Here is a 25,586-nt window from a genome sequence, read left to right as displayed (position 1 = left end):
GGTGTCATTCAGTCTAGGTACGTGGACATGCAACCTTCTATCACTGAGATCTTTGCATGGGCTGAGAAGACAGGGAGAGCTTCAGGGCTTTAATAGGGGCCACCCTTTTGTTCCTTAGTTTTGGATCAAGCCAGTTGGATCCTCATTTGTAACTTCTTGTTTTCTGTTACACCATGCGTGACAGGAGGATGTCGGCAGCGGACTTTGGGGGTCTAATCCCTTTTACATGACCTTACCCCTCAGATGAACACCGTAAAAAATAAAAACTGTGCTAAATAAATAAAAAATTGTCACCTTACAGCACAAAAAGTACAACAGTAAGCGATCAAAAAGGCATATGCCTACCAAAATAGTACCAATCTAACAGTCACCTCATGCCGCAAAAAGTGAGACCCTACCTAAGACAATCGCCCCAAAAAAAAAGAAAAAAAACTATGGCTCAGAATATGGAGACACTAAAACAATTTTGTCATGAGACGCCAGGGCGCTCGCTCTCCTCAGCATCGCCGGCGTCCAGTTTTCTGTGCAGGAGCGAGGACGCGCACAGCATCCTAGTCTCCTTGGTGATAGGGGGCGGGACGGACCGCCCATGCATGTCTCTTCCGCGTGGCCGGCATCCCCAGTTCCCCCAGCAACCAGGCGAGGTCTGAGCACCGAGCTAGGCCCTCGGTGCTCAGCTGTACTTCTTGGTGCGGGTCATGTGACGCTGGCCACGTCACATGACCCCAGCTAGCTAGTATTTAACAGGCAGCCTGCTGGCCACAGGTTGCCTGGTAATTTAGGTTCCTGGCGATTTGTTTGATTCCTGTATGCTTAACTGATCCTGGTCCCTGACTATCCTTTGCCTGCTCCTCCTGTACTGTGCATCCCTCCTGGTATTTGGACCTCGGCTTCCAACTGACTATTCTTTGTGGACTCCTGTTGTACTTCTCTACTCTCCTGGTATTTGACCTCGGCTTCTCCTGACCATTCTTTGCTTATCCCTCTGTACTGCGTTGCTCTCTTGGTTTTGACCCGGTCCGTTCACTATCCGTTATTTGTCTTGTCTGTCCTTCCCGCACATATCTTACGTTAGGGACTGCCGTCCAGTTATCCCCTGTCATCAGGACTCATGTGGCAAGTAGGCAGGGCCAGAGGTGAGGGTGGAGCGCAGTGGTCACTATCCTCCCCCGTGTGTGTGTGTGTGTGTGTGTGTGTGTGTGGACGTGACCGTTCCAATTTTTTTTGTTTTAAAAAAGCTGTTATTGTGTAAAACTTAAGTAAATAAAAAAAAAAGTATACATATTAGGTATCGCCGAATCCGTATCGACCGGCTCTTTAAAATATCACATGACCTAACCCCTCAGATGTAAACACCGTAAAAAATAAAAAAGGTGTAAAAAAATCTATTTTTGTCATCTTACATCACAAAAAGTGTAATAGCAAGCACCCCAAAAATAGTGCCAATCAAACCGTCACCTCATCCCACAAAAAATAAGCCCCTACCTAAGATAATCGAATCGCCCAAAAACTGAAAAAATTATGGCTCTCAGACTATGGAGACACTAAGGGCTCTTTCACACTTGCGTATTTCTGTTCCGGCATAGAGTTCCGTCGTCGGGGCTCTATGCCGGAAAAATCCTGATCAGGATTATCCCAATGCATTCTGAATGGAGAGAAATCCGTTTAGGATGCATCAGGATGTCTTCAATTCAGAACCGGAACGTTTTTTGGCCGGAGAAAATACCGCAGCATGCTGCGCTTTTTGCTCCGGCCAAAAATCCTGAACACTTGCCACAAGGCCGGATCCGGAATTAATGCCCATTGAAAGGCATTAATCCGGATCCGGCCTTAAGCTAAATGTCGTTTTGGCGCATTACCGGATCCGACGTTTAGCTTTTTCTGAATGGTTACTATGGCTGCCAGGACGCTAAAGTCCTGTTTGCCATAGTAAAGTGTAGTGGGGAGCGGGGGAGCAGTATACTTACCGTCCGTGCGGCTCCTGGGGCGCTTCATTGTGACGTCAGGGCGCCCCACGCGCATGGATCAAGTGATCGCATGGATCACGTGATCCATGCGCATGAGGCGCTCTGAAGTCATTCTGGAGCGCCCCGGGAGCCGCACGGGCGGTAAGTATACTGCTCCCCCGCTCCCCATTACTACTATGGCAACCAGGACTTTAATAGCATCCAGGCTGCCATAGTAACACTGAACGCATTTTGAAGACTGATTAGTCTTCAAATGCTTTCAGTTCACTTGCGGCGTTACGGATCCGGCGGGCACTTCCGGCAACGGAAGTGCACGCTGGATCCTAACAACGCAAGTGTGAAAGAGGCCTAAAACAAGATATTTTTTTTGTTTCAAAAATGATATTATTGTGTAAAACGTACATAAATAAAGTATAGATTTACTTCTAAGCCTTGTAACGTCCCCTTAAAATAAAATGTCATTCCCAAAATGATCCTAACATGAAGTAGACATATGGGGGTATGTAAAGTAATAACTATTTTTGTAGGTCTTACTATGTATTATAGAAGCATAGAAATTGAAACTATAAAATTTGGAAATTTTTCCACATTTTTAGCAAATTTTGTATTTTTTGGACTCCATTTTACCAGTGTCATGAAGTACAATATGTGACAAAAAAACAATCTCAGAATGGCCAGGATAAGTAAAAGCGTTTTAAAGTTATCACCACTTAAAGTGACACTGGTCAGATTTGCAAAAAATGGCCTGGTCCTTAAGGAGTTATGGGACTTACCTCCCTCTCAAAGGAACTGAAAGGTAACTGGAATAGATAATCTGGGGGGGGGGGGGGAGTGGTTTGACAGCTGGTTTAAAAACTGGAAACAGTTTACAAATTGGTATAATAATAATAATTGTAGTATTACTAATGTTTGCATTAATTGTCTGTTGTGTTATCCCCTGTATTAAAAAAACTTCTAGCTAAAGTTGTAGCTGATGCTACCCCGGAGATGCTTATTGGAGAATTTTATTATGAAATTGAAGATGAAAACCAAGGTCCACTACACTCTGTCGGTCTCCACTTAAGAACACCGTTTGGAAGGACAATTAAAGATAGGGACAGATCATCTAATTAAAGATAGGGACAGATCATCTGACTTCCCAGTGCTCAAATCCTGTGTCATGGGAGTCTATTCATTAGGAATAGGTTTTCATGGAAGCTGGTGAAGAGGAGTCGGAGCATTGCGACAGATGTTTAGGATTAGGGAAAGAATGATATCTAAGGGGTGACTGATAGAGATGTGCATATATGTATATCATTCTTCAGAAACCAAGATGGCTCCCATATCCTGTTGTTTCAAAGAACAGCACAAGTGTTTCAGCCCATCTTGGGAGACTCCCCTTCTGGAAGGGTCATTTGTGATAAATGTAGTACCACTACTGACCAATGAGGAAATTACACAATGTACTCCTCCCTCTCCCCCACTATGTATAGGAATGTGCTGTGTAATAAAGCTGAGAACTGAATTGACCCTGCTGGGGTCAAGTCTCTTCTGTACACATAAAACCCTAGGATTAAACTACTAATTTTTTGAGCAGCAGAAGCAAACATTTTAGCTCTGATTAAGAGCATTGTTAACAGCACCATCTTCAGATGCTGTAGCTATTACACCTGTCTGGTTCTAGTCTGCACCACACAGCCATATTAGGGTACTTTCAAACTAGCGTTTTTCTTTTCTGGCAGGGTTCTGTCCTAGGGGCTCTATATCGGAAAATAACTGATCAGTTTTATCCCCATGCATTCTGAACGGAGAGCATTCTCAGATTATTTTCTCTGGCCAAAAAAACGGAACACTTGCCTGAATGCCGGCATTATTTTCCATTGGAATGTATTCGTGCATTAAAAAAACTTTTAAAAATATAATAAAATGCTGGATCCGTTTTTTTTCAGATGAAACCGGAAAGACTGAGCATTTTAGTGGATCCTGATCAGTCTTACAAATGCATCAGTTGGCATATCTTTTGCCGGATCCAGCAGGCAGTTTCGGGGTCTAAACTGCTTGCCGGATCACTCTGCCGCATGTGTGAAAGTAGCCTTACTCCTTTTTTAGGCAGAGTACCTATGCCATCTCCAGATGCTGTAGCCATGTTTTCACCCTCATTCTAGTGTACACTATGTAGCCAGATTACTACCTTATCAGGCGGAGTATTTGTAGTATCACCAAGCGCTGTGCCCTATTGGTACAAACTGTGACCTATATGGCTCCCGCAATACCCTTTCCTGGCTCTAATGTGTGCTGGGCAACCATGCGGCCCCTCTTCATGCAAAGTGAATGTACCATCCCCAGACGTTGTATTCAGCACTCCTTTCTGGTACTAGTATGCATCTGGCGCCCCATTACCGTCGTCGTTGTACTTGTAATATCTCCGGGTGCTGTATCTGACAAACCATTCTGGTTGTAGTATCTACCTGGTAACCATTTGTTCCCCCCATCTTGGGCGGAGTAGTGTTGCAAGTGTAAGATCCAGTATATGGCAGGCCTGTTCAATTCCAGTCCTACCAGGTCGCACCCGTCTTTTATTTAAATCATGGTGGTGTACTCTATTGGTTAGACCCCTGCAGTTCTTCCATACGCCTTTTCCTTATAAGGATTCTCTATAGTAATGCTGGCTGCAACGTCTGACAGCCGGTGCAGTACTTCCTGAACCAGGCCCTCTGAGTGCATTAGGTCTTCTGATTGCCCCTGTACTTTATTGCTTTATGCACCAACTTGTTATGCACCAACCACACTCCCTCCACCTTGCAGGTTGTTGGCTATCATGCTAGGTGTGTTTGACAACCCTATGAAGTACTGCTCTACACCGCAGAGTCGCATTACCCCATTTGATGGATGGAGTAATAGCATTGTTGTTACTGTCTCTACTTTGTTTTCACAGAGTTACATGCTCCAGTCTTGACAGAGTACCTGGATCACCACTGGACGCTCTATCAGGCAGGGATACACAGCAATGTGAGTACCAGCTGCTACTGCAGTTCTCGGATCATCGCTGGACACCCTCTCTGATATGGCTTTGACACAACTGGTGAGCACCACATAACTACTTGGTGGGAGGAATTTTCCGCTGCTGGCTCTGGTATTGTACACGGTCCCGCAGTTCTTCCATGCGCCGGGCGTCCTCGGTACTCACTTATTTTCTCAGATTAGTTGTGCTTCATCACAGATACACAGTTTGCTTGGACTTTGCCGTTGTTTGCACCTGTCAGTTTCTTCCCGGTTTCTTGGGGTTTTAACTGTGCTCTGCTGGTAGCTGGTTTCGACATGTCTGTCTAGCTTCTCCAGGCTTCCGCTGGCGAATCATGCATCCATTTCTGACATATGGGTGTTTGGCAATTCTTTTACAAAATCCAGGGTGCTATACTTGGCCCCTTCTGGGGCAGTGTTATACAGTATGCTAGTCACTACACTTTTGATGGTTGATTAACCATGACAGATTGCTTTTCTCCCTATGGTTTCTACATTCAATTTTTTCATCGATCATCTAGCTATTACTCTCCTCATGTGGCCCAGTCCTGTGGACCCTACTTGAGCCTCTGATTGGGTAATCTTGCTTGGAGTCCTTGTTCCAATGATCTTTAGACCATCTAGCTGGCCTGTTCCCTCTGGGGAAGCTACCCATATCATCTCTGTCCACGCATGCTCTGTATAACAGCTGCTTTTTTGGGCCCGGTTTGGTTCTTTTCCCTCTTGGGTCCACATAAGCTTGTTTCCCCCTTGGATTCTAACCTCTCTTCCCGTCTCCTCAGCTTCAGGTCCTAGTACATAGGTGCTTGTTGCTTCGATTTGCAATTTATATTGGCCACTTCTGGGATGGAGCTTTCCCCCGGTTTGGGAACTGTCCTCTCTCTTCTACTCCAATATCTCTCAGACAAGTATGTCTCCACTTGTAATACCAGGGCTACTTTTTTCCTAAAACATCATGTGGCCAAGGATTTCTCAGGTCTTACATTTTACAACGATATTCTGTTCCAGTTTTCCTGAGGCTCGATTTTCACTTCCTTTGCATGGGAAACATGTCTTTACATTCCCTTCTCCTAGCCATTACCAAGGACCCCCTTTCTCCCCCAGGGATTGGCTGCTTTCCCTGTCAGGATGGGGTTTCCACATTCTCATAGGGAGTTTATCTTTTCCCACCCACCTTACAGTGGAAGTTGGCTTGCTCCCTTCCCATAGTGAGTCCTTGCTATTCCTTCTCTCAACACATTCAGCCTCCAGTGCTTCCTGGTTTCCCCTCTACCCTGGCCTTCACATGGTGTTTGCCACCGGCAGGCCATGTTTTCAGTCTGAGACATTTTAGAGTTTTTACCTTACCGGGTCCTCTTATTGATTGGGTTCCTCTGCTTCTAGTCCTTATGGAATTGCCTTCCTTTGCCAGTGAGTGTTCCTCAGGGTCTTCCTTTACCTTTTTCTTCAGGAGGCATTTTCCTTGGGTCAGGACTGCTCCTGTCCTTTTCCCAGGTTCTCTGGTCCCCTAGGACATCCTATTTTCTTCTTGGGTCTGTCCTCTTAGTGCAGAGCGCTAGGCCATTACCAGCAGGTGCCTATGGTTGTGCTGCACTCCTGTTTCTTCAGGGGGAGTACTGGTTCTTCCAGATCCTTCCTCTGGCTCTCTAGTGCGCACTTGTTCAACTCTCGTTTCTTGCGCAGGACATCTTGCTCTGCTCCCTTTCCTGTAGATTCTCTTTTTCCCAGCTTCTTGCATATGGACTTTTTTCCCAGCCACTTGTCCTTGGGATCCTGGGGGTCTCCCGCAAATGTTTTCTTTGGACTCTTCATGGTCCTGTAGCCTCTCAGCCCATTTCCTTAGTTTTTCTACCTACCATTTCATTCTATGGCTTCTACTGGTCCTGTTGGGTCACATGGTTCACCTGCACCTTTGCGCCCAACCTTTTGCATAACTGTTATGTTCCCACCCGCGGAGGCTGCTTCGGGACGTACCATTGTGCTGTGTCCCCCAATGACATTAACGAAAAAACTTGATTTTTGTTCCATAAAATCCCTTTCTTGTTTGATTCAATAGGGGCACAAATCCTACTCTCTGTTAATTTCTCTTTCTGTCACCGGGCTGCTGTTCTCCTTTCCTTTCACGGTCCAGGACATGTTGGTTCTTTGCTTTTGTTTCTCTCTCCTACTGCTATTGGTACAAACTGATTAGTCTAGTGTTTGTGTAGAGGGTATAGCCCACCTGGGTGGTGCCAACTTTCTTTTTTTTATATCTAGTGTCGCCTCCTAGTGGTAGCTGGGTAATACCAATGGTGCTGTGTTCCCCCAATGGATCAAACGAGAAAGAGATTTTACGGCAAGTACAAAAATTTAATTTGTGGCTCTGTCAGCACTGCTGAAATCATTTTAATTTTGCTATCCACTTGTATGCAACTATGAAGTAATGTTTTAAGTACAGAAACAATCGAGGCTGTACCTGTTCAAATTGGTCACTATCAGAGTCATCCAATGGCTGCTGTTCTTGATCTTCAGATTGCACATGCTGTACATGATCGTAGTGATGCTCATTGTCGCTTTCACCTGTAGCCCATCCAGCATTTAGGGTTTCTGTATTCAAGAAAAAAGGATGAACTATAGGCTGCTTTAAAGAGAATTTTTTAAGTGAAGTGCAAGCATTGTTCTCTGGTCACCTTCCTGTTGATCATGCTTCCTTGTGTCATCTGTCTTAGGAGAGAGTATGGCATTTTGTGCAAGGGGAGGCAGATCCGTTCCGTCATGAGCATCGCTGTTACTTGGTGAAGCTAACTCCTGATGGCATAAAACCATTTTGTAAGTTTCAGTTTTAGTTCAGAATCATCCTAAAGTGGCACAAGATACAATGATGGAGAACACTGAATTGTTATTTGTGAATAGTTGAGCTTTTTTTTTTTTTTTTTTTGTTGGAGGCTGTTGCAATCCAGACAACAGAGGTTGTCATATGCAGATAGTGGGGTAGGGTGAAAATTTAATAAGATAGATATTTATATGTGCTTTTTGTAGATTACTGTATGGTTGATTTGCTTTAAAAATTTAAGAAAAAACAAAATACACAATACATATTCTAGACCACGGATGTCAAACTCATGGCCCTCCAGCTGCTGCAAAACTACAACTCCCAGCATGTCCTGATAGCTGTAAGATGTCCAGGCATGATAGGAGTTGTAGTTTTTCAACAGTTGGAAGGCCATCAGTTTGAGTTCATATCCCTGTTCTAGACAAAAAGAAAGTTGCAACATTTTTTTTCACTGGAAAGTAATATTAAGGCTGGGTACACACAGGCGTTTCCGGATTAGGTCCGGATGCGTTCCGGTGTATTGCGGCAAACCCGTGCGATTAGGTACGCAATTGCAGTCAGTTTTGACTGCGATTGCATTCCGATGTTCAGTTTTTATCGCGCGGGTGCAATGTGTTTTGCACTCGCGTGATAAAAAACCGACTGTGGTACCCAGACCCGAACTTCTTCACAGAAGTTCAGGTTTGGGTTAGTTGTAGTGTATATTGTATTATTTCCCTTATAACATGGTTATAAGGGAAAATAATAGCATTCTGAATACAGAATGCTTAGTAGGTGATCAATTGAAGGTTAAGAAGAGACCGGGAATTACGCGATCAAGAGGAGAAGGCGAGTTAATTTTTTTATTTATTTTTTAACCCTCAATTGATCACCTACTAAGCATTCTGTATTCAGAATGCTATTATTTTCCCTTATAACCATGTTATAAGGGAAAATAATACAGTGAATAGACTGTCACCTAGCAACCATGCGTGAAAATCGCACCGCATCCGCACTTGCTTGCGATTTTCACTCAGCCCCATTCACTTCTATGGGGACTGTGTTGCGTTATAAACGCACAATATAGAGAATGCTGCGATTTTCACGCAACGCATAAGTGATGCGTGAAAATCACAGCTCATGTGCACAGCCCCATAGAAATGAAAGGGTCCAGATTCAGTGCGGTGCAATGCGTTCACCTCCCGCATTGCACCCGCGCGGAAATCTCGCCATAAAGGGCATCTATCAGCAGATCTGTACCTATGAAACTGGCTGACCTGCTGCATGTGTGCTAAAGGCATCTGTGTTGGTCGCATTTGCACACTTTCTTTCTGCTGACATGCCCACTATCATCATGGGTGACTTCAAAATCCCCATTGACACTTGCCACTCAGCCGCCTCCAAGCTCCTATAGCACTCTCTTCCACCTTCGGCCTCTCGCAGTGCTCCACTCCCACCAACAGAGATGGTCACAACCTGGATCTGATCTTTACCCAACTCTACTCCTTATCTATAAACCCCCAAAAAATCAACAGACATCCCTTGCACACTAGCCTGACCAAAGAACTGAGACAAGCTTCCAAGGCTACCGAGTGGCGATGAAATAAATCCCATTCTAAGGAGCACTTCACCACATACAAACAATCCCTCCTCATTTTCAAACCCTCACTCACTGCTGCAAAACAGGCCTAATTATCATCTCTCATATCTTCCCTGTCTCACAACCCTAAACTTTTTAACAACCCCCAGCGCCCCCACCCTCACCTTAGCTGAGGACTTTGCCAGATACTTTAAACAAAAGATCGTCAACATCAGAGAAAGCTTCAGTACACAGTCCCCACAGCCCCTCTACACAGCTACTCAGTCCTATTCTGCCAAAACCTGCTTCTCCACCATTACAGCCTCTCTCTCAACCTATCAATATCCACTGGTGTCTTCCCCATTGGTTTTGAACATGCTACCATTACCACCATCCTCAGTCACGTGCGACTTTGTGAATAACTAACTTTGGCTCACCAGAGACGAATCTTTGTACAGTATTATTCCAAAGTTTTGAATAAAGCGACTTCGGATGAAGCATTCAAAGCTCGCTTTGCTCAACACTAATTTTTTTTTTTATTATTATTATTTGATCAAGTCATAAAATAGTTTAGACTTGTTGAAATATATTCTGGTCCTGTATCCTGCATAATTACTGCTTTCAGACAGCTGTAATGCAGGCTCATTTAAAGGGTTTTTTTGGGATGCAAACAGACCTCCAGATGTGGCAGACCCACAGGGGTCAGGACACTCACCTTGTCCCTGCCACTGGATTCGATCTGCGTAGCTCCTGAATGGGCACTTTTGATCCCCTCTGTGTGGACATCAAAATCTGTCAACGGGAAGGATTGGGGGGCACGGGGACATAACCGCTGCAGCGGTGACCTTTTCCCCTTGTGTCTCATGTCCCCTTCGTCGATGGATGTTGAGGTCATAGCAGAGAGGAGCGGAAGTGCTGGTCCAGGAGCTACACGGACTGAACCCAGCAGTAGGGACCAGGTGAGTATCATCACCACTGCGGGTTTGCCACATCTGGAGGTCTGTTTGCATCTCAGGGGTATTCCGGTTGATTAAACTTATCCCCTAACCACAGGGCGGCTGCAGGGAGTACAGGGACCTGTTCTCGTGATAAATGGGGTTCCCAGCGGTAGGAACCCCACCGATCATGAGAACGGGGCCAGTACTTCCTGCAGCCCCACTGAAAAGAACGGAGCAGCCAGTCGCACATGCGAGTGGCCTCTCCATTCATTTGTATAGGAGTTCCAGAGACAACTAAATACAGTACTCTTTTCTTTTAAGGGTAGGCTGCAGGGGGTACGGGGCCCCTGTTATTGTGATCGGTTGGAGTCCCAGCGGTAGGACCCACACCAATCTAATAGTTATCCCCTATCCTGTGGCTAGGGCATAACGTTAAAGGCTATGTACAACTTCGGTAGCAATTTTAGTTTATTATTGCATTTTACTCATTTGGCTAAAAATCTAATTTTAATTAAAAATATTAAGCCATTCTGTCACAAGGGATTAACAGTTTTTTTGTGTGACTGGTACTTTCACTTTGTGCCTTCATCTAATAAAACTTATCTCTAAACTACTAAGAGGTCATAAACACTTATTTAAACCACTCTCTTATAAGTAAGAGAAGAACTGAGCTATAATGAGTGTTTATAATGTGAGGGAGCAGAAAAAGAAAATCGACAGAAAAGACTGAAAATCCACAGGCTGCTACTACACCATCTCAGCTATGCACACAAAAAAGGATTCCATACTTTTTAATAAAGACCAATTGAAAAAATTATTTTTAGCTCAAAATAAGTACAATGCAGTAATACATTAAAAAAAATTGTCCCCAAAGATTTGCATAGCCTTTAACCAACTGGAATAACTGGATCTATTTTTAGGTACTCACCGTAAAATCTCTTTCTCGTCTTGTTCATTGGGAGACACAACCAAAGACCTTGGGTATAGGTGCTGCCACTAGGAGGCGGACACTAGGCAGAAAGTGTTAACTCACACCCCCCCCCCTCCCCCCAGCTATACCCCTCCTGCAGGCACGGAGCTCATTAGTTTGTATGAAAAGCAGTAGGAGCCAAGGACAACAAAACAGGAAAACAACACCACCTGCAAACAATAGATGTCTGAAACCTAGCAAGGGAAGCAACTAAACAAGGGTAACCTGCCCAACAGCCCGGCAAGAACAAGAGCGGTGGGTATCCGCCCATGATGCCCTAACCGCCCTAGTGGAGTGAGCGGTCAACCAGAAGGGGGGCTTCGGAAGCATGCAACCACCGGGCTGTAACGCCAGCAATGGAGCAGCCCCATCCCATGCCGCCCTGCACATGTCTTACGAGGTGGACGGAAGGCCTGATTGGCACCGGACATGGTTAGAGTATAGGGCTCAGTAGAATAACTGGCGCGCGCGCGCAGAGTCCAGCAAAGGATCCTTCAGCCTCTAGGTCTCTCCTTTTTTGGGGCGGGGGGGAAGGCCTATGGCTGGCGGGCTCTGGAGGATTTGGTCGTCCTCAACGCCACCTTTTCTTCTTGTGTGGCTGCTAGGGATGTTTGGGGACATCCCGCTGCAAAGCCAACCTCCCTGTATTTCCACCCTGGACCCTGTCAGAAAACGGGGGGGGGGGGGGGGGGGGAGGGGAGAAATAAAAAATCAAGACCTGCAGAGCAGATACCTGCTTCCTACGGACACTAAGCTAAAACTGATGAGCTCAGGTCAGGAGGGGTATGACTGGTGGGAGTAGTTAACACTTTCTACTGAGTGTCCGCCTCCCGGGGTCTTTGGCTGTGTCCCCCAATGCGAGCGCTACCTTCTCTTCACTGTTTATCTGTTTGCCGTCAACATCGTAGCGCCGATCTGGTGTAAGTGCAGCTCCTCTGTTCCCATTCACTTCAACAGTAGTGGCTATTGAGCATTATTTAGCTTTTTTTTTTACACTTCTACTCCTGAGACAAAAAAACTAGCTATTCCTAAGGGCAATTAGCAAGTTTTAAAGCAGCTATGCGTATAGAAAAAGAAACACAAAAGAAACTGGGTAAAAGAAAGGGTAAAGTTACTCCAGTCTTGAATGCAGCATGAGCAGAATCAGAACGCAAATTCTAGAGCAAAACTAGTAACTAGTAATGAAAAAAATCAATCAGGTCAGAAAAGCCATACATGAGCCGAGTTGTGTTCACTGTCCAATTTACTCAATTCCTTTTCTTCCAGCTGTTTCTCTACGCGATATAATTTAACCACAGGCTGCTTTCCCCTACAGATTTCTTCAAGTGATGTGTAGGTTGTGTTCCCATGTGGCCTTTCCTGCTTGTCTGTCTTCCGGTGTTCCTTTGTCGCAAAAAAATAATAATAATAATATATGTCAGGAGTAGAGGGTCACAAGGGAAGAAAACAAAAAGTGCTGGGTATTAATTGCATTGCCAATTAAAAAGTACAATTATGTGATGAAATGTTACAAAAAAGTTAGATATCGCATTCTCTAAAAAGATGGACAATCATGCTTTGGAATACTAAATAAAAGACAACGGCCTAAAATGTGAAAAAGTTTTTTTTAAATAAAAATTGGGTAAAAAAGGATACCATATATAATGACACGTGTGAACCATAGAACACAGTGAATGATTTTTTTTTATTTTTAAACCCCCAGCCCAATTTATTAAGACCTATGATTATCACAACAGTGCAGCTGAAACCTACAACTTGCCCCACATAAAAACAAGCCCCCATATCGTACTGCCTACAAAACAGACCATGTTCAACATGACAGGTTCTCTTTAAAGAGGACTGATCACATGGAGAATCATGTGCTTTAACTGACAAAAAATGTATTATAACTAATAAAGGAAAGAAAAAAAAAAAGCTTTATATGCTGCATGCAGATTATGTAAATCACTAACTCACTGCAGGAGTCAGGCATGTCAGAACTTCCTGTCCAAAAGCTCCAGTCATGACCAGTGGTTCTCCTATAAACCCCAGCAGTAAAAATAACAGGAAAAAAAAAAACTAAAAAAAAAAGATCGCATTTAAAATAAATCCAAGCAACATACAATGTAAAGTCGCAAGATATTGCGGCTATGCCTAAAAAGATGGTCAATGTGCATAATACACTGTGGAGCTAAACATCTCTTACAAGAAATCTGGTCCAGATAAGGGGGTGGTCTTTTCAAAGAGACATTTCACTGTAATCATGTGGGCCAGATACAGACTGAGGTAGGACCACTTTCTGAAACACACAACCAACCAAGAGGCTATACCTGTTCATAAAGTCGCTCTGTGTCACAATCCTTTGTGGATTCTTCCTCTTGAGTTTCAGTCTGCATATTCAGGCGAAACAGTCGGACTACAGGAACCTTTGAGGATTCTTCCAGAGGTGTCAAGCAAACTCTGCTCGCTCTAGTACCTTTCTGCTGGTGATGAGTACTTGTCTTCTCTGTAGTAGAAGCTAAGAGTTCATTGTGTGCAAGAGGAGATGAAGAGGATTTGCTGTTTACTGAGTGATCATCTGGTGCAGGTTCCTGTTTAGAGAACAAAATCATTCTGAATAAGGGTCACCCCAAAAATTATAACCCTGCGGCTCTGGCTATAAAGATGAAGGAAGATAGCCAATGTGTATAACACATGGTGGAGCTAAAAATCTCTAACAAGAAAATGACAATTACGTTTAGCGGTAATTGCTTTTCTGGAAGCTCATGACAGCAGGCATGCGAGGAGGACCTTCCATCCAAGACAGGTTCATGTCCCCTCCACACCTCTGTGATTTGCAAGGATGAGGCCCTTAGACAGAAAATCAGTAAAAAGAAGAAAGTAAAAAATAAGGCATCCCAAACAATATATAGAGAAAAACAAAAAGTAAACTAATCCCCCATAATACTAATGCAGCAACCTAGCTGTCTGCTTAAAGGTGTTATCCAAGATCTATAATGCCCCCGCATATGCCTGGGCCTCTCACAGAGGTTGTACTTACCTCGCTCCCCTGCAACCCTGTCGTGCGTATGACAGCCAATAGCAGGCCGTGATGGGACAGAGCCTCCGTAGCATTGCAGGTGATGTTCCCGTTGCAGCCTGATGTTCCCGTTGCAGCCTGATGTTCCCGTTGCAGCCTGCCAGCCCCCCCCCCCCCAAACGCAGATGCTGGATGTTTTCACCCGTGTGACAGGGAGATGCAGTGGCGGCCGTGGCGGTATGAGAGGAGGCCGTGCTGGCGAAGTACAACCTCTGTGAGGGGCCCGGGCATATGGGGGGCATGATAGATCTTTGATAACCCCTTTAAAGGTGTTGTCCGGGTTCAGAGCTGAATCCGGACATCCCTCCATTTTCCCCCCGGCAGCCCCCCTGACAGGAGCATCGGAGAAGTTCATGCTCTGATGCTCTCCTTTGACCTGCGCTAAATCGCAAATCAGGGCAATTTTTGGAGATCCGGTGACGTACCGGGGCTCTCCATAGGGCTGAAAGGAACCCCGGTGACGTCACCGGCACTGATGGGTGGGATTTAGCGCTGCTCTAGCCAGTAAAACAGCTAGGGCAGAGCTAAAGCCCGCCCATCAGAGCCAGTGACGTCACCGAACACACTGCCGGGCGGAACTTTCCCCCCGGCAGTGTGTTATTGAAAACAAAAGAACCCGTGGCCTGCGCGATCTAGCGCAGGGCAAGGGAGCACATCGGAGCATGAGATGCTCCGATGCTAGCCTCAGGGGGGCCTCCTGGATGAAAATAAGGGTATGTCCAGGTTCAGCTCTGAACCCGGACAACCCCTTTAAGGGGTAATAAACAATTCATCCACATAAAAATAAGGTGGGAAAAATGTTGGGGTGGTGTCATGGGCTTCTAGAAAAGCAATTACCAGTAAGTGTAACTGTAGTTTTCACCAGGCCCGGTGGCCAAAGTCTAACTGAAAATCCACCAAAGCACAAAACATGAAGTCACAGCATTGAGCTTCTCTCCACCCGTGTTTGCACCAAAATAAACCACCAGGGCAAAAAAAAACAGCATATGACCTCAATTAATTAGATTCCACCAGAGGCCTGAAAAATGAGAGCACCAGGGACCTAACAATTAGGGTCCATTCACACGTCTGTTTCTTTCCTGATCTGTATAAAAATAAAATGGGTCCAGATCTGTTCCGCAAAAAACTGAACAGATCAGGAAAGAAACAACGGACGTGTGAATGGACCCTAAATGTGGAAGCAATCGGTGCTTGTGTTTACCTATTTCCAGGAGAGAAAGAACGGACACAGATCAATTAGTCAAAGGAAATTTCCTTTAGGCCTCTTTCACACGAGCGAGTTTTCCACGTGGATGCGATGCATATAGTGAACACATAGCATCCAGACTGAATCCTGACCCAATAATTTCAATGGGTCTGTGTACCTGTTTTTCACACATCTCTACTAGTGTTGAGCGAAGAGCGCGTTTGAATGCTGTACGGAGACCCGTCACAGTAAATAGGCTTATACCTGATCATGATCTTGTACCGTGTCACAGTAAGGAGGGTATAGCTCTTCATAATGTTGCTGTGTCACAGTAAGGCTATACCTGTTCATGATGTTGCTGTGTCACAGTAAATAGGCTTATACCTGTTCATGATGTTGCTGTGTCACAGCAAATAGGCTTATACCTGTTCATGATGTTGCTGTGTCACAGCAAATAGGCTTATACCTGTTCACGATGTAGCTCTGTGTCACAGTAAGGAGGCTATACCTGTTCACGATGTAGCTCTGTGTCACAGTAAATAGACTTATACCTGTTCATGATGTTGCTGTGTCACAGTAAGGAGGCTATACCTCTTTATGATATAGCGGTGTCACAGTAAATAGGCTTATACCTGTTCATGATGTAGCTCTGTGTCACAGTAAGGATGCTTTACCTCTTCATGAGGTTGCTGTGTCACAGTAAGGAGGCTTATACCTGTTCACGATGTAGCTCTGTGTCACAGTAAATAGGCTTATACCTGTTCATGATGTAGCTGTGTCACAGTAAGGAGGCTATACCTGTTCAGGAAGCTGCTCTGATTCACGTTCATTTGTGGATTCGTCCTTTTCAGTTTGTATATTCAAGCGAAACAGTCGAACTACAGGAACCTTTGTGGATTCTTCTGGAGGCGATAAGCAAACTCCCGTCGTTGTACCTTGCTGCTGATGATGAGTAGAAGCTGAGAGTTCATTTTGTGCAAGATTAGATGGCAACAATTTGCTGTGGACTGAGTCTTCATCTGGTGCAGATTCCTGTTTACAGAACGTAATTTTCTGAATAAGGATCATTTATTTTATATCATCCAATTGTTTAGTAAAGATAAACAAATAAAAGTTATCTGATTTAATATAAACCCCAACAACATACAGTGGTGTAAAGTCACAAGATATTGCGGCTCTGCCTAAGATGGTCAATGTGCATAATACACGGCAGAGCTAAAAATCTCTTAAAAGAAATCTGGTCCAGATAAAGGGGTGGTCTTTTCAAAGAGATGTATCACTGTATACACGTGGGCCAGATACAGACTGAAGTTATACTCATTCAAGATGTTGCTCCATGTCACAGTAAAAAGGCTATACCTGTTCATGATGTTGTACTGTGTCACACAGTAAAGGGGCTATACCTGTTCAGTATGTAGCTGTGTCACAGTAAAGAGTCCTATACCTGTTCATGATGTAGCTGTGTTACAGTAAAAAGGCTATACCAGTTTATGATGTAGCTCTGTCACAGTAAGGAGGCTATACCTGTTCATGATATAGCTGTGTCAGTTTGGAGGTTGTACCTGTTCATGATATAGCTGTGTAGAGGCTGTACCTGTGTAGAGGCTGTACCTGTGTAGAGGCTGTACCTGTACCATGATATAGCTGTATAGAGGCTGTACCTGTTCATGATATAGCTGTGTCACAGTATAGAGGCTGTACCTGTTCATGATATAGCTGTGTCACAGTATAGAGTCTGCACCTGTTCATGATATAGCTGTGTCACAGTATAGAGTCTGCACCTGTTCATGATATAGCTGTGTCACAGTATGGAGGCTATGCCTGTTCATGATATAGCTGTGTCACAGTATGGAGGCTATACTTGTTCATGATGATGTACTGTGTCACAGTAAAGAGGATATACCTGTTCATAATGTTGTACTGTGTCAAATTCAGTTGTGGATTCTCTCTCTTGAGTTTCAGTCTGTATATTTAGGCGAAACAGATGAACTACAGGAACCTTTGAAGATTCAAATGTGCAAACTCTGCTCGCTGTAGTACTTTTCAGCTGGTGATGAGTATTTGTCTTCTCTGTAGTAGAAGATGGAGAGGATTTACTTCGCATTGGCTCATCATCTGGTGCAGGTTCCTGTTTAGAGAACAAAAATTTTCTGAATAAGCATAATTTTTTATATTTTTATAGGATATGATTTTAAATAAACCCTAGCAACATACAGCTTGGTCTAAAAAGACGAAGGAATATGGCCAATATGCATAATACATGATGGAGCTACGAAAGAAATGTGGTCTGGATATGGGAGTGCTGTTTTCAAAGAGATTTCACTGTATACAGTACAGACTATGAAAATTGTAGATTCACACTGAAGGCATCAAAACTATGAATTAACACATGTGGAATTATATACATAACAAAAAAGTGTGAAACAACTGAAAATATGTCATATTCTAGGTTCTACAAAGTAGCCACCTTTTGCTTTGATTACTGCTTTGCACACTGTTGGCATTCTCTTGATGAGCTTCAAGAGGTAGTCACCTGAAATGGTTTTCACTTCACAGGTGTGCCCTGTCAGGTTTAATAAGTGGGATTTCTTGCCTTATAAATGGGGTTGGGACCATCAGTTGCGTTGTGGAGAAGTCAGGTGGATACACAGCTGATAGTCCTACTGAATAGACTGTTAGAATTTGTATTATGGCAAGAAAAAAGCAGCTAAGTAAAGAAAAACGAGTGGCCATCATTACTTTAACAAATGAAGGTCAGTCAGTCCGAAAAATTGGGAAAACTTTGAAAGTGTCCCCAAGTGCAGTCACAAAAACCATCAAGCTATACAAAGAAACTGGCTCACATGCGAACCGCCCCAGGAAAGGAAGACCAAGAGTCACCTCTGCTGCAGAGGATAAGTTCATCTGAGTCACCAGCCTCAGAAATCGCAGGTTAACAGCAGCTCAGATTAGAGACCAGGTCAATGCCACACAGAGTTCTAGCAGCAGACATCTCTAGAACAACTGTTAAGAGGAGACTGTGTGAATCAGGCCTTCATGGTAGAATATCTGCTAGGAAACCACTGCTAAGGACAGGCAACAAGCAGAAGAGACTTGTTTGGGCTAAAGAACACAAGGAATGGACATTAGACCAGTGGAAATCTGTGCTTTGGTCTGATGAGTCCAAATTTGAGATCTTTGGTTCCAACCACCGTGTCTTTGTGCGACGCAGAAAAGGTGAACGGATGGACTCTACATGCCTGGTTCCCACCGTGAAGCATGGAGGAGGAGGTGTGATGGTGTGGGGGTCCTTTGCTGGTGACACTGTTGGGGATTTATTCAAAATTGAAGGCATACTGAACCAGCATGGCTACCACAGCATCTTGCAGCGGCATGCTATTCCATCCGGTTTGCATTTAGTTGGACCATCATTTATTTTTCAACAGGACAATGACCCCAAACACACCTCCAGACTGTGTAAGGGCTATTTAACCATGAAGGAGAGTGATGGGGTGCTGCGCCAGATGACCTGGCCTCCACAGTCACCGGACCTGAACCCAATCGAGATGGTTTGGGGTGAGCTGGACCGCAGAGTGAAGGCAAAAGGGCCAACAAGTGCTAAGCATCTCTGGGAACTCCTTCAAGACTGTTGGAAAACCATTTCAGGTGACTATCTCTTGAAGCTCATCAAGAGAATGCCAAGAGTGTGCAAAGCAGTAATCAAAGCAAAAGGTGGATACTGTGAAGAACCTAGAATATGACATATTTTCAGTTGTTTCATACTTTATTGTTATGTATATAATTCCACATTTGTTAATTTATAGTTTTGATGCCTTCAGTGTGAAGCTACAATTTTCATAGTCATGAAAATAAAGAAAACTCTTTGAATGAGAAGGTGTGTCCAAACTTTTGGTCTATACTGTACATGTGGGCCAGATACAGACGGAGGTAGGACTGTTTTCTAAAACACACAACCAACCAAGAGACTATATCTGTTCATGATGTTGCTGTGTCACAGTAAATAGGCTATACCTGTTCATGATGTTGCTCTGTGTCAAATTCATTTGAGGATTTTTCCTCTTTAGTTTCAGTCTGTATATTCAGGCGAAACAGTCGGACTACAGGAACCTTTGTGGATTCTTCTGGAGGTGACAAGCAAACTCTGTTCACCATAGTACCTTGCTGCTGGTGATGAGTATTTGTCATATCTGTAGTAGAGGCTGGTGCAGGTTCCTGCTTAGAAAACAAAATCATTCTGAATAAGGATCATTTGTATTATGTACATATAATATTTTTATATTATATATTTTTGTAATATATAATTATATACATAATATTATCCAGTTCGGATCATTTACAACCCCCCATCCCAAAACCAGACATTTTTTTAGTGCATGCATCTTTGAAAGCCATAACTTTTTTTTCCCTGTTCGGTTACATAAATCATTTTTGTGCCTTTTTTCAGCGTCACATGGGGCTTGATGTGTTTTTTGTTCTTCATTTATTCATACCTTGGTTTTTTGGCTACTTAAAATCCTTATACAGCGATTTTTCAATATATAGTGCTCTTAGCCTTTCTCGTTCACTAGTTTCTTTAAAAAACAGACTTATGATATGTAAATTCCCTCTCTACCAGCAAGTAGGGCGGTTACTTGCTGGTAGCAGCCGCATACCTGCTTTCAAAAAAACGCCCCCTCCTCCTGTTGACTGACAGGGCCAGCGATCACTCTCGTCCTCTGGCTGGCCCTGTCTGCGTTATAAATCTCGCGCCTGCGCCGTACCGGTCTTCAGTCGGTACGGAGGACGCTCGCTTGGCCGCTCCTTCCTCAGTGCGCCTGCGCCGGGTGTAGATGTGACATCATCGGCGCAGGCGCATTAAGGAAGGAGCGGCTGAGCGAACGAAAAAGGCTAAGAGCACTATATATTGAAAAATCGCTGTATAAGAATTTTAAGTAGCCAAAAAACAAAAAATGACTTTTGGGGGGGTTACAGAAGCCCTTTAATAGCACAAAGCGCAACAAAAGAATATTTTAAAATGATGTCCCCTTTCTGTAATGGTCGTTTTAATATACAGGGATATCTACCGTAGTTTTTGGTTGCTAAAGAACGGGGCTATAAGCTGTGTTGTGGCCTATGTGGCTTTAAAAAAAAAAAAAAAAATCATTTCATCTTTATTTATTTTACACTTTGTGCCCCCCATAATGTCATACAAGACCTATGGGAGGCATTTAACCTTACATTTTTTTTAGTTGCCGATTGCTGATGCCTCCTTAAACTGGGAATGACATATTAGCCCCAGGTACAAGGTGAATACAGTCTCTGAGGTTTTAAGTAATTAGGCTTTTAAGGTTCACTGCAGAGTTGGTCTAGGTCTGCTAAGGCTCAACAGCTCATATGATGGCTAGGAACAGAGGATTGTCGCTTCCTGAACTCATTGAGCACTGTGTATATAGTGACTGAGAAGACAGGGACTGAACCTGGAAGAGGGTGTTAGCGGGGTAACAACCATATACTTTCTGTGAGCCCATACAATGATCTGCTCAGCAAGCTCCGCTAGTGCTACAGACAGCTAATAGCGTGATGGTCCTGCATGCCCATTACCGCTCCATTCACATGGGATTCTGGGACCTCCCTTCTCGTGACCAGTAGGCGTCCCAGTGGTTGGACCTCTGCAAGCATACATTTATCAGCTCCAGATAGATAATTTTTTTACAATAGAAAAACCCTGTTTAAGTAATCCATAAACATCTTGAGGACAGCATGGTTATGAAATTCTGACTAGATAAAACTTCGGACTTGGTCAAAGCACAACAGAGCGCCATTCCCATTCTTCATCTCAATAAGATTGGGTTCAGATCATGTTTTTGCCCTATGTTTAACATATATGTTTGGGGGGGAAAAAAAGATACAAAAGCTTAGTACACCACGCTTTTCCATCCTGCCAGTAAAAAAAAAAAATGTATACGTTAAAGGAGTTTTCCGATACTTTAATACTGGTGACGAATCCTCTGGATATGTCATCAGTATCTGATCGGTGGAGCTCTGACACTTAGGACCCCGCCCATCAGCTGTTAGGGAAGGCAGCGGCTCTCCTGTGAGGGCTGCAGCCTTCTCCTTTAGCTTTTCCTAGGCCAGCGGTAGGCAAACTTTTTAGTTAACTGAGCCAAATATTAACAAAACCGCGACTAAAATTTCTTTTAAGAGCCAATTTTTTTTTTCACTATCCCTTGTCACTTCCTGTTCTGACGCAGCACGTTCCGACGTTTGGAAGGAGGATGTTCCTAATAGTGGGAGGAAATATGGGTGATATGACTTGTACACACCCTCTCCAGCTTTGCTAGGTGAAATGGGGCCCTGGGGCGAAAAGCAATAAGGACCCCCCAATGCACATTTCTCCAGTCCAAACAGAACCATGGCAGCCGTGGCCCCATGGCACATTTCTACAGCAGTGCCAGCACATGCACAGAAATCTCTCTCATGACCCTCCCGCCCCAATCCAATGCACATTTCTCCAGTCCAATCCAAATAACAGAACCAGGGCGGGCTAGTTACAGTACACTGGCTGGCACTACTGGGACGGGTGAGATGGTGGGACTGGGATCCAGTAACTAAGTTGTTATAACTAACCAACCTACCTACCAGTAACTGTTGGAACTTGGCTGCCTCCTGTCACAGTCATTAAGTCTTCTGTGTGTGGGCAGTGGGCCTTCCCTGGCAAAGGCTGTGGCTGGCTGCCGCTGGTTCTTCTTCTCTGCTCTGGGGGGCAGAGCTGTGGCAACATCAGACAGACGCGGCACGCTCACTCACAGCCACTGCTCGTCGAGTCTCTTAAAGAGGCAGGCAGAGCAGGGCTCAGATCGGCCGCCGGCGGGGGGCCCCCTCCTTTCTATATTAGTCCGGATCACGCGCCGCCCAGGTCTCCATGGGCAGTTGCGCTTAGCGGAGCGACAGTAGCGGAGTTACAAATCTTTGCAGCGCCGCCACACAGGTCACCTGTAAGAGCCGCATTCAAGTGGCTCGCGAGCCGCGGTTTGCCAACCACTGTCCTAGGCCAGTGATGTTACCGTTATCGCTCACGTGGCCTAAAAGCAGCTCGGCCACATAGAAGAGAATGGGGCTCTGCTGCGATACAAAGCACAGCTGCTATGCAATGTATGGCACTGTGCTCTGTGAGGAGGGAGAAGGCCACGGCGCCACTGTGAGTGCCAATGCATTCTCAAACAGCTGACCCCCACCAGGTACTGATGACCTATCCTGAAGATGAGTCATCAGTATAAAAATCTCTAAAAAACCCTTTTAACATGTATTTTTATTTTTTTTACAATGGAGCTCTATGGTGACAGATGCCACTGTATGGCATCCGGTTAACATATACGTTTTCTGTGCATGTTAAATGTAAGACAAAAACGTGATGTGAGCGCAGCCTAAGAGGTAGACTGATAAATAGTTTGGGAAGTTTAATCCCTCCTCGTCTATCCATACCCAAAGCTCAGCATAGAAAAGAACTTTGCACAACCTGTCTGCTCTGATCAGAGTGATGTCTGCGGTCGGGTTTCTTTACTGTCCACTTCTTGTTTTGATGGTCGAGTTTCAACTTCAAGTTAATATTCTGCATTGTAGGATCTTTCATTACATGGTCGGACACTAGGGACAGGCACTTGGTTTTGACCGTGGAGCCTTCCAGCTCTTGCTCGTAGGGACGTTTCTTCCGAAGAGCCATCTTATCAGGAGGGGAGAAAGAAGTGTCTACAAGGTGAGAAGGTTTGGGCAACTTGTCCTCAGAGATGAGATCCTGTGAAATTAGAAAACAGATCATTCAGGCTCATGTGAGCAGATCTGACGGTGCTGGAAAGTTCCCCTTTAACACTGCATACATACACGTGGCTTCTTTGCTACGCACAAACAGTTGGCTGGTGGGAGTGACAGGAGTTAGATCCCCGCCAATCTATCCTGAGGATAGCTCATCAATATAGGAAACCAGACGACCCCTTTAAGGGGTAGTGTAATGTGCCAGAGCAGGGGTCAGCAATCGCTGGCACTCCAGGTGTTGTGAAACTACATCTCCCATCATGCACACTTGCTTGGCTGTTCTCTGAACTCCCACACACACGTAAAAGGAGCATGCTGGGAGTTGTAGTTTCACAACAGCTGGAGTGCCGAAGGTTGCTGATCCCTGTGGTAGAGCTAGGGTGCGGTGTGGTCACATGACCACTGGACATAAAGGCAGGAGACACATTTTTCGTGATTGTTTTCTGACATATTCAGTTAGATTCCTTTAATTGGGACCTGTCACCAGTCCTGTCCCTGCATTAAATACTTTTGTTACACATGAAATAAAAGTTCAGGGGTATCTTTTCTTATAACTGGAATTGTGACTATGTTATTCTTCCAGAAAATGTATCAATACTGTTACAATTGGGTGGAAGGAGGTGTGCCCACATAGTCTGACACTGGTAACACTGAATGGACTGTCAGTGTGATCTACCCTACTGGTATCGCACTGGTAATACATTGTCAACTTGAATTTACTCCAAATATATATATATATATTTCTAGGAGGAATAACAAAGCAACTGTTATATTATGCAAAACAATCATTTACACAACTGTAAGGCCCCTTTCACACAAACGATACAGATTGTGTCCGGATCTGTTCAGGGAAAAAAAATGAAGGTTTTGCGCGCACGTTCAGTCAGTTTTTCCTGCGATTGCGTTCAGTTTTTTCAGCGCGTTTTGATGCTTTTTTTCAAGCGCGTGAAATTTTTTAAAATTCTAGCAACCATCAGTAAAAAAAAACACATTGCAATTTCACAGAATTCCCATTCACTTTTACGGAACCAGGGCTGCGTGAAAACCGCAGACTATAGAACATGCTGCGATTTTCACGTAACGCAGAGATGACACGTGAAAAACAACGCTCATGTACACGGGCCCATAGAAATGAATGGGTCAGGATTCAGTTTGGGCTCAATGCTCTCGTGTGAATGGCGTCTATGCATTTCGTGGTCTGCATACTGCGGATCTGCAAAACACGGACACCGGCTGAGTGCGTTCTGCAAATTGCGGATTAGCAAGCCCCGCCCTTTGTTAGAACGAATAGGACATGTTTGTTTGGGGATTTCTTTTTTTGAAGGGCCATATACACTGTGGGCTGTTCGCACATTTTGCGGCCCCTTTGCGACATGTGACTGGCTGACAGTCAACGTAAACCGAGGCAGCAGAAAACCAGAACAGCCACAGCGAGGAAAGTATGAGGAATTCAAAGGGTCTCTACCAGAGAAGTCTCTAAATGTATCATTTTACACACTTTATACCAAAAGGAATTACAAATACTGCTGGAGAGGGGGGTCAGTGTGGGGTTGTGTGGCCATAGGAGCCAGTGCAGGGGGGGGGGGGTCTGGTGGGAGGGACGCTGCACTGTATATGTAACAACATCCATCACAGAGGAGGTTACACAACAGGGTAGGAACAGGAACAACTGCACGACGTTGCAGTAAAGCACTGCGGGCTCACTCACCCGAGGTACCCGGCCTCCTATTTTCTTTTTGACGTATTTTATTCACTTCGTACACCTGCGGCAACAGACTGTGCCTAGCTCCCGGTACACACGCAGCGTTCACTACAATCTCCCGCCCAGTCAGCTGCGTAATGAACCACGTGCACAACGGAAGTGACGTACTGATTCTTACACGAATGAACGTTCTTCCAGTAGTGGGCGGAGCTTAGTTACACCGGAAGCTGTCGCTTTCCTGCGATGCTGTGGAGACAGTTCAGGTCATTGCAGAGAGGCTTGGTTGCTGTAGGCAGGTCCTCTCCCAGCCCCTGCACTAGAATAACTCCCCAAATAAGCGTTGTCATGGGTTTTCCAGATTTTTATTTTTTTAGTTTTGTTGTATTGATAACAAGGATAGCAGGCACAATTGGATGGACCAGCTTTATACGCTATGGGGGCGGTTATCAAACTGGTGTAAAGTAGAACTGGCTTAATTGCCTATAGCAACTAGGGATGAGCGAATCGACTTCGGATAAAATATCCGAAGTTGATTTGCGTAAAACTTTATTTAAATACTCACTCTGTACAGTATTAGAATGTATTGGCTCTCCTATGAGCCGAAGTT

General features: G+C 44.5%; 1 protein-coding gene across 2 annotated transcripts in view; it reads right to left on the bottom strand.

Moving 5' to 3' along the window:
* Positions 1–25,123, bottom strand: part of WDR76 (WD repeat domain 76) — a 93,538-nt gene extending 68,415 nt beyond the window's left edge. For both annotated transcript variants that reach the window (XM_044279335.1, XM_044279337.1), the window contains exons 1-9: positions 24,986–25,123; positions 22,985–23,260; positions 19,501–19,701; positions 17,393–17,617; positions 16,288–16,521; positions 13,555–13,815; positions 12,461–12,628; positions 7,637–7,754; positions 7,423–7,553 (exon numbers count right to left, since the gene is read on the bottom strand). In XM_044279335.1, the coding sequence (XP_044135270.1) occupies positions 7,423–7,553; positions 7,637–7,754; positions 12,461–12,628; positions 13,555–13,815; positions 16,288–16,521; positions 17,393–17,617; positions 19,501–19,701; positions 22,985–23,188 (1,542 nt within the window). In that variant the 5' untranslated portion in view covers positions 23,189–23,260; positions 24,986–25,123. The remainder of the gene's footprint in view (positions 1–7,422; positions 7,554–7,636; positions 7,755–12,460; positions 12,629–13,554; positions 13,816–16,287; positions 16,522–17,392; positions 17,618–19,500; positions 19,702–22,984; positions 23,261–24,985) is intronic.
* Between the last annotated feature and the right edge of the window lie 463 nt (positions 25,124–25,586).

The sequence above is a fragment of the Bufo gargarizans genome, chromosome 2 (genome assembly GCF_014858855.1).
Source record: "Bufo gargarizans isolate SCDJY-AF-19 chromosome 2, ASM1485885v1, whole genome shotgun sequence".
NCBI classification, from domain to species: Eukaryota; Metazoa; Chordata; class Amphibia; order Anura; family Bufonidae; genus Bufo; species Bufo gargarizans.
Note: the sequence above shows the minus strand (reverse complement) of the source record. Positions and strands in the feature narration are given on the sequence as shown.